The sequence below is a fragment of the Melozone crissalis genome, unplaced genomic scaffold (genome assembly GCF_028551555.1).
Source record: "Melozone crissalis strain CALT ecotype California unplaced genomic scaffold, PUWL_Pcris_2 ptg000062l_1, whole genome shotgun sequence".
Classification (NCBI taxonomy): domain Eukaryota; kingdom Metazoa; phylum Chordata; class Aves; order Passeriformes; family Passerellidae; genus Melozone; species Melozone crissalis.
Genome location: NW_026535840.1, coordinates 1,404,874 through 1,418,776, shown reverse-complemented (window position 1 = coordinate 1,418,776; position 13,903 = coordinate 1,404,874). Strand labels below are relative to the sequence as shown.

Sequence of the window (13,903 nt, the reverse complement as noted above, 5' to 3'; positions counted from 1 at the left end):
CCCATAGCATCCAAAACACTTGAATTTAGAATTGCCTGTTTCCCAATATCCATCTTATTCAAGTAATAAAATGATTATTGTATTAGTGCCTGATCTAGCCCAACTGTTGTAGGACAAAAGTATTCAGAAACACTTAACCCCAAGTGATTTCTTAGTATCCCAATAAATTTATTCATTTTCTCTGAGTTTTCTGGAGATGCAGCATTCAGGTGACGTTTTTGCTCTCTGGGAGAGTTTCAGCATCTCCATAATACAAAGAAACTTTTACTCCCCTGCCCATCCAGCCCTGTTTGGCATGACAAGGTTTGCTGGAGGATGGTCTTTCCTTATGCTCACTTAAGGAGGTTTGAAGCCATCTGCAAGGGATGGGATTTGTTAGTTCAACTAGCTGGGAAAATGCATCCCAAAGCAAAAAGCCACATTTAGTTTAAAAGATTTTCCTAGTTTCTTGAGGGGAAAAGAAAAAAGCACCATGAAATTGCCATTAAAAGCCTTTGTTATTTGAGCTTTGTGAAGAGCTAATATAATTTTCCTTCCAGTGCCCCCTCCTTTGAGTGCTGCCATTGCCTCTTTGGGACAGTGACCACTCACAGTCTCAGTTGCTGCCCTGTAAATTCTGGGTAGTAGAAGCTTGTGCCAGTCCCCCAGGTGAAACCATCCCTGCCCAGAATGGTGCTCCAAGGAGGAAGACCACAGAGCCATGTGTTTTGTGTCCCAATGATCACAGCCAGGTTTCTATGGAGTAACTTCTGGCTGAGTAAGGCACCTCATTTCACAGGTGCAAGGATTCCACCAGTGCCCTGGCAGGTGACATTTCTGGTTTTGTCACTGCTCCCCGTGAGGATTCACCCCACATGGCCATATTAGAACTCACACTTCTTTTCATACCTATTTTCATTAAGGGAAACTTGCCAGAAAATCTGATGAAGTATGGATGCTGTTATTTTTTATACACGGTGTGCTGGCATGCAAGCTTGGGAACATGAATAAGCATGTTTTTTGATCCAGCTAGGTTAAAAGCTTGGCATCCAGGTGACACATCCATGTGTGTAGTTCATGGAGGCTGTGAACTAACTCTTGGCACACGTGAGATGTGTGGAAGGAGATCCTTGGTACTAACAAGCACCTCATGTTTCCATTCTCGGCACATTGGCCCGCAACAAACACTTCCTTGTGACCCTGGTGTTCCTTTGATCCCTGAGCTGTGGCTCCCTGGCCTCCCATTCCTTCATACACCTAACTCCCATCTCCTCCTGCCATGCACTGTACCAGCCGTTCCTGTCACCACCAGTGTACCAATGGGAACACCACCATTTACCCAGTAAATAAGTTGGAATTCTGTATTTCCACATAGTTGGGGCAAAGGGAGGAAACAGCACAAGGAGACCAAAGTCCAAAAAATGCATTTGAAAAGCAATATTGTTATAACATCATGGCAGTGCTCAGTACATCAGCCCCCTGGAAGTGCATCTCCAGTAAATGGTTCATTTCTCAATATATTACTGTGCATTTGCTTTTCTGTTTGTATTTTTTTGGGTTTCCTGGGGAAAAGTGATAGACCATGAATCTGCCATGTGCATACAGCATGAATATTTTACTTCTTGTGTCAGACATGTATTTCCTTACACCTGACTCTGTCTGCTGCTCCAGGGCACCTTAGCACTGGTGTCATATCTAGCCCATCAAAGAGGGCAGCACAGGGTTGAAATGATGGCAGTAATCTACAAAAGCATTTCCCAACCATGGAGCCCAAGACATCAAGGGTGCAGAAGTGCCAGGGGATTTCCACAGAAATCCCACTGATGTTTTTGAAGCCAAAGTCCCTTTTCAGGGAGTTAGCTGAGACATCCTGAACCAGCAGAGGGGCTGCCCTAATTTCCCTGGAGCAGGATCTGCCCAGAGGCAAGAGGGGATAACTGGGCAGTGTCTCACATGACAAAGCAAACCTTTTAACAGGGCAGGAAGGAAATGGAGATTTTTTTTTCTAGACCCTCCTCAGTGTCTGAGGTTAGTGCTGACTCTGGGATTGGCTTTTAAGCTCAGCGTTGCAGAGCCAAGCCTGAGGACACGGAGCAGGCACCTCTCACTTTGCTGTTTATCTGGCTGAGTTGGACCTCCTGGGTTCCTTCTCTTCTTCCTTCAAGGAAGCCTGGCTGGACTCCTTTCTTAGGGGAGGGTGGTTCTCGGGTATCCAAGTCCCTTGCACAGCCTGCAGGCATTTCCCCTCTTCGCCCCAGCCCCTGCTTCAGGCTGCACTGCTTGTGCCAGCCAGAAGTCTGGGTCATCTGAAGGATGAGGAATATCTCTGACTATTCCTCCGGCCCAGGTTCAAACTGTTTGTTGCAGTAACAGTTAACACGTGACTTCCTCTCTCCATCTCTGTGCTGCTTTCTGTGTCCTAAACTCCTGTTTCATCCATCTTTTCCACAGGGAGAAGATGGCCTTCCAGTTCAAGGCTGCTGGAATAAGGTAATTTGGAAATGCTGCTGTGCTGAGTTGGCAGTGCCACGGCTCCTGCTAACGTTTTCCATGATCTGCCTAAGGGCAGAGGAGGTGTGGATGCATGGATGGGATTTCCAGAACTGTATCCCAGAAAAGTGGCAACCAAAACTCCTCCTTATTTAAATATCACAGTTCAGCTCTGTGGGCTACAAGGAGAGAACCGTACCTGTGGCCTTTGAGCTGCCTGCCCCAAAGTGCTCTAATCCTTGCACAAAGATGAGATTTCCTCCTGGGTTCTCTCAGACCCCCCCTGCACTCCCCAGGGTCTGGCCCCCCTTCAGGAAAGGTGTCAGGGTCCCTGCTGGGATCCACCACAGCTCCCTTTCCTCCTGGAGAGCCCAGAGCCAGCTTCCCTAACAGCATCCTTGCCCCTGTGAGCTGTCACTAACACTTGTTTATGTTTTCTTTTGCAGTGATGATTCTAACCCTGGACTGACCTGTGTGTGTTACTGTACATAGAATATTTATTTTTATACGGTGTTCTTCTCTGAAATGCCAAAAGTTATGCATTTTTACAAATTATCAAAAAGTGGCCAATTTTTTTGTACAGAAAATACTAGATCTCCCCTTTCCCCCCATTTGTCAGTTCTCTGTATGATTCTATGTCTGCATTACGCTTGTTTTGTCATGGAGTACAGCTGTAATATTTACATGATATTTGTGCACACATGATGAATATAGGAACTTTAATAAATTATTGCATTTAAAGTGCCCAAAGGAACTGCCCTGTATAGATTTAAAGGTCATTTTCATTTTCCAAGCTGGATAATTCAAGAATATTTCAAAATATTATGTATTTTTTATTAAAGTGAAATATTAACACTTCTGTTGTGATGAATTAAAGGGTTGCTGAAAAACCTCCTAGTGGACTGGGAATGTAGAGACACCATGATTTACAATTATCCTCCCATGACCTGGAATAACCCTGATGACAAGGAGCCCTGGTTGGCAAGAAATTCTCATCCCTTTCTAAACTGTAGGCTTTCAAACAGCTTAATTAAAGCCTTATTTCAAATTAAGCATAGCGCAGCATACCTTGATATCCAAACAAATGTTTGTAAAATCAATCCACGTGGCTTTTTAAAATGTTAACCAAAGGTCACATGCAAATTTGCAGAGTGTGTCATTTTCATTTGCATATGCACATCCTAATTATCCTTCCTGACCTACCCTTGTTGAGGTCTCAAGTCTAAACTATGCAGAGAGGAAAACACCACCAGGCTAAAGTGTGCTTTGCTTAGGGTGTGAGGGGAAAGGTGGGAGCCTAAATCTATTCCCTAAAACACATCTACTTGCCTTGCCCTTCAGAGAGGGGGAAAAGGCAGTGCAGGAGTCTCAGGGGAAGCTGCCAGTGTTTAATGATCCCAGAGGAGAAGCACAGGTGGTGATTTATTAGCGAGACTGATCCACTCAAGTCCTGCTCCCTCTATTCACCTGTTCATCCCTTCACAAACTATTATCAGGTAATTTTCCAGAGGATTCCAAGCAGCCTTTTAGCACCATCATAATAAAGTGACAGAGTAAGGGAGGTAGTTCCCTTGTACCCAGGGAAAGGGCTGCTGGGGCCTGCCCAAGGATCCCAGCCCAGCCTCTGACTGCTGCAATCCATCTGTCACTCGGCCTTTCAGAAATTCATTGAATTTCATCTGAAAACGGAGTTTTCCACTGCCCTGTGTCCTTTCCTCCTTTCCCTCCTTGCCCTGCAGGCTGTTCTGACTCCAGTGCCCTCGCAGTTAGGAAACTCCTTGCAACTTTCAACCTAAACTAATTCATGGTATTTACAACCATTAGTTCTCATGCCAACATTGTCCTTGGGATGAAACGTTTCCATGCGTGATGTTTTCATGAGATGCTTGGTGTGCTGGAGCTGAAACGGCACAGAAAGAAAATGGCCCAGAGAGCACTAAGGGATTCTCTCTGGTTTTCTCAGTAATAGATGTTGTTAATATAAGCCCCAGCTCCCTGTTTAAAGGCTTAGCAGCTGTGAAGCTAATTGGAACAGCTAATGGGCCAATTGTGTTTTAATTGCACACCTGTTAAAGCAGTTACTAAAGACCCAGCCAGGTGTACTCCTGTGCTTTGGGTTTGGAAGGTTGGAGCAGCAGCGCTGAGTTCCTGCTCTGATCTTGATCTTGACGGTAGGATGTCTGAATGCTTCAGTCCCTTTACAAATCCTGGCTATTCTTAATCCTTAAAAATACAGAGATCCCTAGGAGAAGCTGAATACAGAGATCCCTTGGAGAAGCTGCCAATGCTTCCTGTTCCCTTTGGTCTGTGTAGCATGGTTTTTGTGTAGCTGGGTTTTGTGATTGTACTGCATGGGATTGCTGTTGATTGTTTTTATCTGATCCAAGAGCAGAGCAAGTGCACATCTCCCACCTTGTCCTGACACAGCTCCTGAAAGGTTAAGGACTCTGAGGGTGATGCTGCACCTGTTTTATTTCATGGGCTGTGCTTTGACTGCTCTATTTGTGAGAAAGAGGGAGGTGTAAGGGAGCTTGAATTGAAATTGCCAGAACTCTTGATAGTACCTGACTTAGGTCAGCAAAGACTTACCTACCACGGGGAAAATGTGTAAGGTGCCCACTCATTTAAAGGTTGGGGAAATGGTGGCAAATGTTCCCTGTGGCTGTGGCAGATTATAGCCTGGGATCTTAACTGAAGTACCAGATAACCATTTTGGGTTGCTGTTCCACAGCCCAAATACTGATACAATCTCAGCAGCCCCTGGGGATAGACAAGAGAGCTCAAATCAGTGGTGCTGCACTGACCTGCAGCTCTTACCAGACCTAAGCTCCTTACATGCCAAAAGAAACCCAAGCAGGGCACCTGGGTTTGTACCACCCTGAGTGGGGCAATTTGTTTCAGGCTCTGTCCCTACTAAAACCTGTAAGCAGGCTGCTGTTGCTGTGGGTTCCTGTCAATTCTGCCTGTCTGTTTTCACGTGAAACCTTTTGTCTGCCACTTCAAGGGTCAAACTCCTTGGCTGATAGCCAGAAAGTGAGTCTGAGGGTGCAGAAGCTTGGGAAAGGAGAAGGAGGACCTTCCTGAAGATTTGCTGGAGATGTTTTCAAGTTGCCTCCCTGGAGCTTGGGAAGAGTTCCTCAGCAGGGCACCAGGAATGTGTGCCCAGATGCTGGGCCTGCAGGAGCTCGGCGTGCCAGCACTTTCTGCTTTGCTTTCTGGTTTCTCCCAGAGGCCAGTGGCGGGGGTTGAGAATGGCACCATTTATTTTCTTTTTCTTTGGTCATTTTCACTTCACTCTACTATTGTGGTCAGACTCTTCGGATGAAGAATTAGGCTCATTTTCCAGCAGCAGCTGCATAAATGAGTGCAAGACAGACAATATTTCTGGGAGGGGATCCTTTGATCCAAGAAAGAAACCCTTCTTGAAGATTTCTCTTTAGAAAAGCAGAGAAACCCCAGAACTGTGTTCAGTTCAGAGTGCTACTCAGAGAGGATGTGATAACACTTTTTGCTACCATTTCTGGTTACCAGGTGACAAACTTCCACCTGTGTCATTGATGATTCCATCTTTAACCTTTTCATCACAAACTTTCTTCTTCCATTTAATTATAAGGAAATGACATTGGTTTGTTTGGGTTTTCTAAAACCATACTGGATTCTGAAGGCATAAAATATGTTGTCAAGAAGAGAAAAATATGGAGTGTGGAGAAAGTCTGGTTTTACTGACTAATTCCTTTACTTCCTGTACTTGTGCTTTGGTCTCCACTGCACCCTCTGGATGTACTTTGTCTGCAGCCCTCCAGAAATGTTTTCTGCTGGCCCATAAAGGCCCTTTTGTGGGTACATCTCCGCAGATGTACATCCAGATGGAAAAGAAGGATTACAAAGGTTCAATTCCACTGTTACATGTTTTAATGTGTTCACTAAAGGGCAATAATGATTTGGGAAAGTGCTGAGGGGTTCAGAGGACGTTTCCCAGCCTGAAGGGCAGAATATACAATCCTGGATACTTCCTGCCAGCTGCCATGCAAGCCTGGCATCCTTTACTCAGCCCCCACTGCTCAAGGTTAGCATGTAAGCTCAAGTATCTTTCCACCACAGCTCTTGCAATTTATTTTTAAAAAATCCAAATTTAAAATAAGTTCCTATCTTTTGAACATGACAAACACCTCTACTTTGCTGAGTGCATTGGGAATCCCGTTTGCCCAAGAACTAAACCAGGTATTTAACTTGGAGGGAGTGATTCCCTGCTGGCCTAAAGGATGCCATTTGCATGTTGAAATACTTGGGTGAGCCAGGGCCATTGATATTAGAGCTAATGAGTGATATTATCTCAATCATTAGACAGATCCAAGTGCTAAGCAATTCACATTACAGCTGGGGAGAAAGTGCTGACCTCAAGCTCAAAGGCATGCCATTAACCCAGAGCAATCCCAGATTCAAGCACTCTTTGGCAGCACAAGTGGAATCATTCTGATCTTCTGATAAGGACCCCTGTACCTGACACCCATCTCCTCTCTCCAATGCACAGAAAGTCTACTGTTTAAATAAGTCCAGGTTTGCAAGACTGGGGGAAAAGTCCTACTTTCATGTTCATCTGAAGAATTGGAAGAATTGCAGATTTTTTTTTTTAATGAGGTTTCTAACAGCTGTGTTCAGGAAATAGAGTAGTGGGGAAAGAAGTTGTTTCAGTTGAGAACCAGACTGGTGGAAACATTAATTTATTTCATTTGGTTTTTTTTTTTTTTTTTTAAATTTTTACTTTTTGGGGTGGGTGGAGGGAGAACCTGACCAGAACTGCAGGCGGTAGGGTGTGCATTTTTCCTTATTTTTTAATGAAAACCGTTATATATATAGTTTGATAATGTTACTTTTACTTTTTGTTAATGATTTTTGGGGGCAAATGGTTTGCTCTATTCTGTTTTCTTGTGTTTTCTTTTAGGTATATTTTTAATGGGTTTTTGGAATAAGTGCATAGAAGTTCCTCACCCAAAATGTCCTAAGGACATTCCTGTCTTGTTTTTTCTCCCCAAGTTCAGTAGTGAAAAGGTGCTTTCTGTCGCAAACGCGTTTTTGTGGGGATAAACATATCCCCAAAGGCCACACCTAGGGACCAGGTGCCAGTGACCTCTCCCAGACAAAAGGCTCCCTCCACAACGCTTCGTTGACATTTACAAAGATCCAAAGGGCTATGTTAGGGACCAGCCGCGTGGAAATGGTCTCCTCCCACCTTCGGTGGTCTGTCTGAAAGCAGCGAAGCCTGGCAACAGTCGCTGTGTCCTCTTCAGCAAAGCCTTCTACAGCCTGGAATAGCAGGCTTGGCTACAAAGAGCTGAAAAATTAAATTATGAAAACGTTTATTTGAAGATGGCAAGTTCTTGGAGGGTACCTGCTCGAGTATCACTGTCTGTTTGCTGTTGTTTTCCCTCCTCTGAATCCAGCAGCACACGCGGGTTCAAGCTTAGCTTTAGGCTGGGCTTCACCCTGAGCCTATGTGCAAATGCTTTGCTGGATGAAGGTCTCCCCTTCTTTTACACTTTGGGTTTTTTCTTCCCTTCCCCTCTTTCTGTCCCTGCATCTTCCAGATGTCTTTGATCCAGACAAAATAACTGCTTTCTTTTCTGCGTTTGCAGAAAATCTCAGTTGGTCACGTTTGGATCATTTTCCACTCCCTGCTGTTATCTGCCCTTCCTGCTGTCCCCCCTCCCTCCTTGTAGGCCTGCTTTGGTAAACATTTTATCTGATGAGAGCATCGTGACAAAACACCAGTTAAGGTTGTAGATGTTTGTGATTTATTTTAGAGCTGACTGTAAATCTTTTACTGTTTAAAAGGCAGCAGGGCAGTGTAGTTTTGTAGCTTTCTTACGATTTTGTTTGTTGTTTTTTAAAAGGAGTTAGAATATTGCAGGGGTTTTTTTCAAGAAAAACGTGCTAAACTTTTGTTTTTCCTGCAAAACATGAGTTTGTTGAACTACTGTTTAAAAGCTTAGGAACTTAGATAGTAATGGCAGGTACGAGAGTACTGATGGTGGAGCTTGTGGAGTGCAACTTACACTATTGCTTTCCATGCTATGCTGTTTGTCAGTCTCTTGTCTCCAGTGGGGGTTTGCTGGGAGTGTGAAATTCCATTTTGTGATAATTCCATTGTTTTTTCGCAGTAATGTTTCAAAACGTTGCTTCAGTAAATCGTCCCCTTTTGCTCTCCTGCAAAGATTTGCTTTTACCCTGATGTTGCAGCCCACCAGCAGTGCCACAGACCGAGCAGTTTCGCCCTTTTTTTGAACCTTCCAAAAGAAGAATGTTTGCTCTGTGAATTCCACACTCTTATCTGGGTGATGTCAGTGAAAAGGAGAGGGAGACACTTGGCAGCAAGACTGTGCAGGCCACCATAAGCAGGCTCCTCCAAGCCTGGTGCTTCAGCATTCATTGATGACCTGTCCCATTCGCACTCCCTTGGCTCTGCTGTTCCTTGTTCTCACTCACTGTTACATTTAAAGATGGGCAGACTGAGGCAGAACGTTCATTGTGGTGTTCAGCTCCATCCCAAGAGGGCTGAGATCGTCCCCGGTGCAGGAGGCACAGCCTGAGCCCACCCCACGAGATCGTCCCCAGTGCAGGAGGCACAGCCTGAGCCCACCCCACGAGATTGTCCCCGGTGCAGGAGGCACAGCCTGAGCCCACGGCATTCTCAGGCTTTAGTGATGCAGCTCCAGAGGCTGAGCAGGGCAGCAGTGGGAGGGAGCTCCTGGTTCCTGGGGACAGCCTGTGTGTGTCACGGGCTCTCCACGCTTCCATCACCAGTGGCTGTGGGGTTTCTCTCGATGCTCTGCCGTCCCCCTTCCAGGTGATTCAGCTCCTCCAGAAAGTCCCATTGATCCCCCTTGGCATTCAGATCCTCAGAGCTACAGGAAACACGGCCCCGATGGCCTGTCCCACACCTGGAGTGCTTGTGTCATTGGCACTGCTGTTTCTCATCTTTGCGTCACTTGGACACCACATTCTTTGGTACTGGGACGCTTTCTGTCCAGGATCTGCTCATCAGCCAACACCAGACAAACGTGAATGACTTGCAGGAGAATGATTTCTGAAGCAACCGTGTCCTTACATATCTGCTTTCCTTGTGTTTTACAAGAGAGATTTTCCCCCTTTGATGGCATAGGATGTAGAATATTTATTGTAGCTGTAGCAAAGTGATGAGTTGTGAGTAGACTTGACAGGGCATTGTTTCTATGTTTCTCTTACAGACACTGATTGATTGAGATGTTTAAATCTGAATACATTTTGTACACTTTTTTATCACACTGAGCTTTTCAGCCTGTATATTGAATATCCAATGTTACTTGGCATTGATTCATGTATATGTTGTGTATACTTTTCTGTTAGCAGTAATTTTTACTGTCATTGTGCTGTTTCGAAGACATTATTTCAACTCCTTTTGACATAGTTTAGCTACTTGGAATTTTTTGGACTTCCACAAAATTCCATGCTTAGTAATTGCTAGAATGAGGAGAGCAAAGGGATGTTCTTTCCCACAAACTTTTCAACCTCAGTAGGAGCTTCTTCAGCCAAAATGAGCATTTGACTTTTCTTTTTCACTTTTTTCTTGTTAATACAATAGTGCTGATTTGTTTGGTTTTTAATCCTGGGAATTCTGAATTCCATGTTGATCATTCCTAGCAATATTTTACAAAAGCAGAGACAGCTGTGCCATGAGGAGTTATACTGATCATAACAGAATTGAAATATTGTAATTATTTGATGTTTATTTATAAATATTTTTCCACTATGAGGTTTTTAAGCAAATCTTTTCTCAGTGTGATATAACATTAAAAAGACACTAAAGGACTAAGCACTCAACATGTACAAGGAAAGGGATTCAGGTAAATGATTTCCATCAGTATGAGTGAAAAATAACTTAGGAATTTTTGTCAGAACAAGAGCTGAGTTTCAGTTACATTTCCTGATTCCATTAATTAATCCAGTGATTTCAATGAAAGCAGAGATACACTTAAAGAACCCCCGAATCCACTCAGTAGTAAATAAAGCTGAGTTTTGTAAAAGTAGAGTGTTGCTTAAATGTAGTACCTTCAAAGTATTTCTGTCTTCTCGTAAAAGATGAGAATGTTATCTTTAATCACCGAGTACCCATTTATCAGATAAAGAAGCCAGTGGTGATATTATCAGAGGTGCTGGTTTATATTGTGATAACAACTGCTATGCAAAGCTGTGTATTACTGTTTTAAATACCTTACCTTAGTATGGTATTTACATTAATTATCTACGTTAGGAGAACAAATGTGTGAGATTTTAGGAAGAACTTTGTCTGGGAAATGGGTTTTTGGATAACTAAAAGTGGGCTAAAAAGCCAGGCAGGAGGTTATGGAAGATATCTCTGCCTGGGGGGTGGTTGTAGTGTTAAACATGACATCATATTTAAAGTGTCATCCCGTTGTTTTCCAAGAGGAATCTGATGAATTCCCTGTGCCTTGTGTTGAAGCTTTACTCCTTTGTGTCAATGTTTAGTGAGGTTTCTATTTTAATTTATAACTTAAATACGTACATAGGTAGCTATTCCAGTACAGTCTGCATTTGTTCCCTACGATGTACATACTCTCTTCTCCTTTTATAAAAATGCCTGTTTACCTGCACATGGTTTGTGTCTTTTGTAAATGACACCACATGCAAATCACAGCCCATAAATTCACTTGCAGGTGAATTCACTTCCCCTTTGCGAGTGGTTTTAGGTTCCTGTGCTGAGGCAACCACGCCATCTGCTGTTTGCCAGGCAGGAACTGGTGGGAAATGCCAATGGATTTAGGACAGAAACCTCAAAAAGACTGCTATCACTATAAAATTAGTGTGCTTCACTCCTGACCTCTTCTGGGTACAGACAGTGAGCTTGGAGTGAGGCAGAATCCTCAAGAATGTGGGTGTTTAACAGTGACTGATACATAAAGTTATATAGGAAAACATGTTTTGATGATCCAGCTGGGAATGGAGTATGTGTTTGAAACTTTGGTTTTTATCTTTCCTTAAGGCTTCAAGGTCACTCTTGTTAATAAAGTGATAGTTCCTGGGTATGTATTGCTCTGCCCTGGGAGAGCAGTGAAATCGTGCACTTGCTCAATAAATAAATGTTCTGGAGGCTTGCTCTGTCCTGCCTCAGACAAACCAAAGGTTGAGACCCAAAGGTTGGCTTGGACACAGCTGAGATTTTTTTTTTTTCCTTTAAGGCTATGCAGTTAGGAAAAATAGCTAATGAGGTAAATTGTTTTGTTTTAAATCAAACTCAGGAACAATTATGAAAGCAAACACGCAAGGCTGTGCTGTCCTCACCTGTGAAGCTGCTCTGAAAAGAACTTGGAGCTTAATGGTCTGAGCCAGGGAGAAAATGAGCTTGTCTGTGTCACCAGAGAAAGGAAAGGTGTCACTGCTCCAAAGGACAGCAGAGGGTGTACCAGCACAGGGACAGACATCCTTATCAGCACAGGAGTGATCACTCAGATCTAGGATCCCTTTGTAGCTGGTGACAAGTGGGAAGTGTGATCTGTTCAGTGCAGACCTGGAGTTGAGCGACTCGGTGCTCAAACAGTCCACAAACAGAGTTCTGCAAATGCCAAACCCAGATCATCACATCAGGAGTCCCCAGACACAGAATGTGTCACTTCTGCACCAAAAAGCTGGGCTATAGTAAATGCACATTGTTGCAAGTAGTTTTCTTAAAGAAATGCACAGGGATAGAGGCTTTTCTGCCTTTTTGCCTGGTTACCACATTGATGTGTGGCCAAAAGCATCACTCACAAATGGATGGTTTTATCCATCCAACTTTCCTCTAACTCAGAAACTGAAATAGGTATTTTAGTAGTTAATGTAAAAATTGCAATCCTTGGGAAGCACAGAGCACCAAGACAAGAGCATCAGAGAGTCCTTTCTCAAGCCACCCCTCAGTTTCCTTAGCTAGAAGTCCTGACCTGTTCTAATTCTTTGGAGAAGCCATTCTATGCTCATGATTCCCACTATTTTCCCTATTCCCTCCTGGCTACTCTTTCTGAGTTGTGGAGAGGGATCCTACCATGTATTCCTCTGAAAGAAAGGTTTGTAAATCTCCATTAGACAAAAAAAAAAAAAAAGTTGATTGTGATTAAACATTCAATTGGTATTTTTACTTATATGGCTAAGGAATAATTAAGACATTATCTTAGCTGCATTTAAGGATAAGTAAAAAGGATTCAAACCTCCTTTTAAAGGATGAAAAGACATCTTTGATATTTTGCTAAGCTAATAAGCTACATTTAACTTTTAGAATCAGTTGGTGTTTGGAGGAGAAAGACCTTTCCCCTTGCTTACACACTTAGCTAACCTGTGACTGCAGCTAATCAGCCCACGTTAAACAATGTCTCAGAATCTGACACACACAAAGACTTTAAATTCTGAAGTAAGTGGGATGGTCTAATTTAAGAAAGCACTATTAAAAGAGAGTTCTCCAGAAAGTTAAGATGTAGGGTTTCTGGCTTCTTTAGCCCATTGTACCCAATCTACTGGCATCTTTCTCTCATAAAAGATGGAGGAAGGGTTTAAAAATGGCTAAAAATGGGAAAATAATTAATTACAGAAATATACACTAGTTGCAGAACTTACAGTTACAGGTGTTCACTATGACCATCGTACAGACACACATCAGCTTTGATTGCATTGGGTTATCCTGATGTCAGGGCAATGCTTGCACTGGTTTGACCAAGTTCCCTGGATTAGACACACACATAAAATGGCGCTTTTGGAGTACTTGGCATTCCTGTGCTGCCAGGATGGCCCCAGTGAGAGCAAAGCCCTTTCTCTGGGTTCTGCAGCTATGAAATATTCAGTGCAGTGTTTGAGCTGTAACAGCTTCTGGCCCAAAATGAGAGTGCCATAAACAGGCTGTTCCCCTATAGCTGGGGAGGCAGGCAGGCAGCAGGCTAGAAATGATCAGGGAGATGTGTTGTTTATTTTGACAAAGTGACAGATTGTATTTGTGCTTGAAAGGCAACAGGCAGATGGTCTTTGCACAACCTAGAGAGGGCAGACCCTGCTCCTGCTGAGTGGGGAAAGATCTGCATGACTCTAGCACGGCACAAATGAGGGTTAGGAACAGTTCTCCCTTAGATAACTCCATCTAAAGGGCACAAACAAGAGTTAGCAACAGTTCCTTCCTGAGCAGCTCCATCTAAATGGCACAAATGAGGGTTAGGAACAGCTCCTCCTTGCACAGCTCCATCTGAATGGCACAAATGAGGGTTAGGAACAGTTCTTCCTTGCACAGCTCCATCTGAATGGCACAAATGAGGGCTAGGAACAGTTCTTCCTTGCACAGCTCCATCTGAATGGCTGGAACATACAGGTGCTGTGATCAGAAGTCTCTTACCTGCTCTAAAAAGCAGCTGGTTCCAAGGGTGCT

The 13,903-nt window shown here is 43.6% G+C and overlaps 1 protein-coding gene across 1 annotated transcript in view; it reads left to right on the top strand.

The window, feature by feature from the left end:
* Positions 1-3,218, top strand: part of COL13A1 (collagen type XIII alpha 1 chain) — an 86,568-nt gene extending 83,350 nt beyond the window's left edge. The window contains exons 44-45 of the mRNA XM_054288404.1: positions 2,431-2,469; positions 2,916-3,218. Coding sequence (XP_054144379.1) covers positions 2,431-2,469; positions 2,916-2,918 — 42 coding nt within the window. The 3' untranslated portion in view covers positions 2,919-3,218. The remainder of the gene's footprint in view (positions 1-2,430; positions 2,470-2,915) is intronic.
* The last annotated feature ends 10,685 nt before the right edge of the window (positions 3,219-13,903 follow it).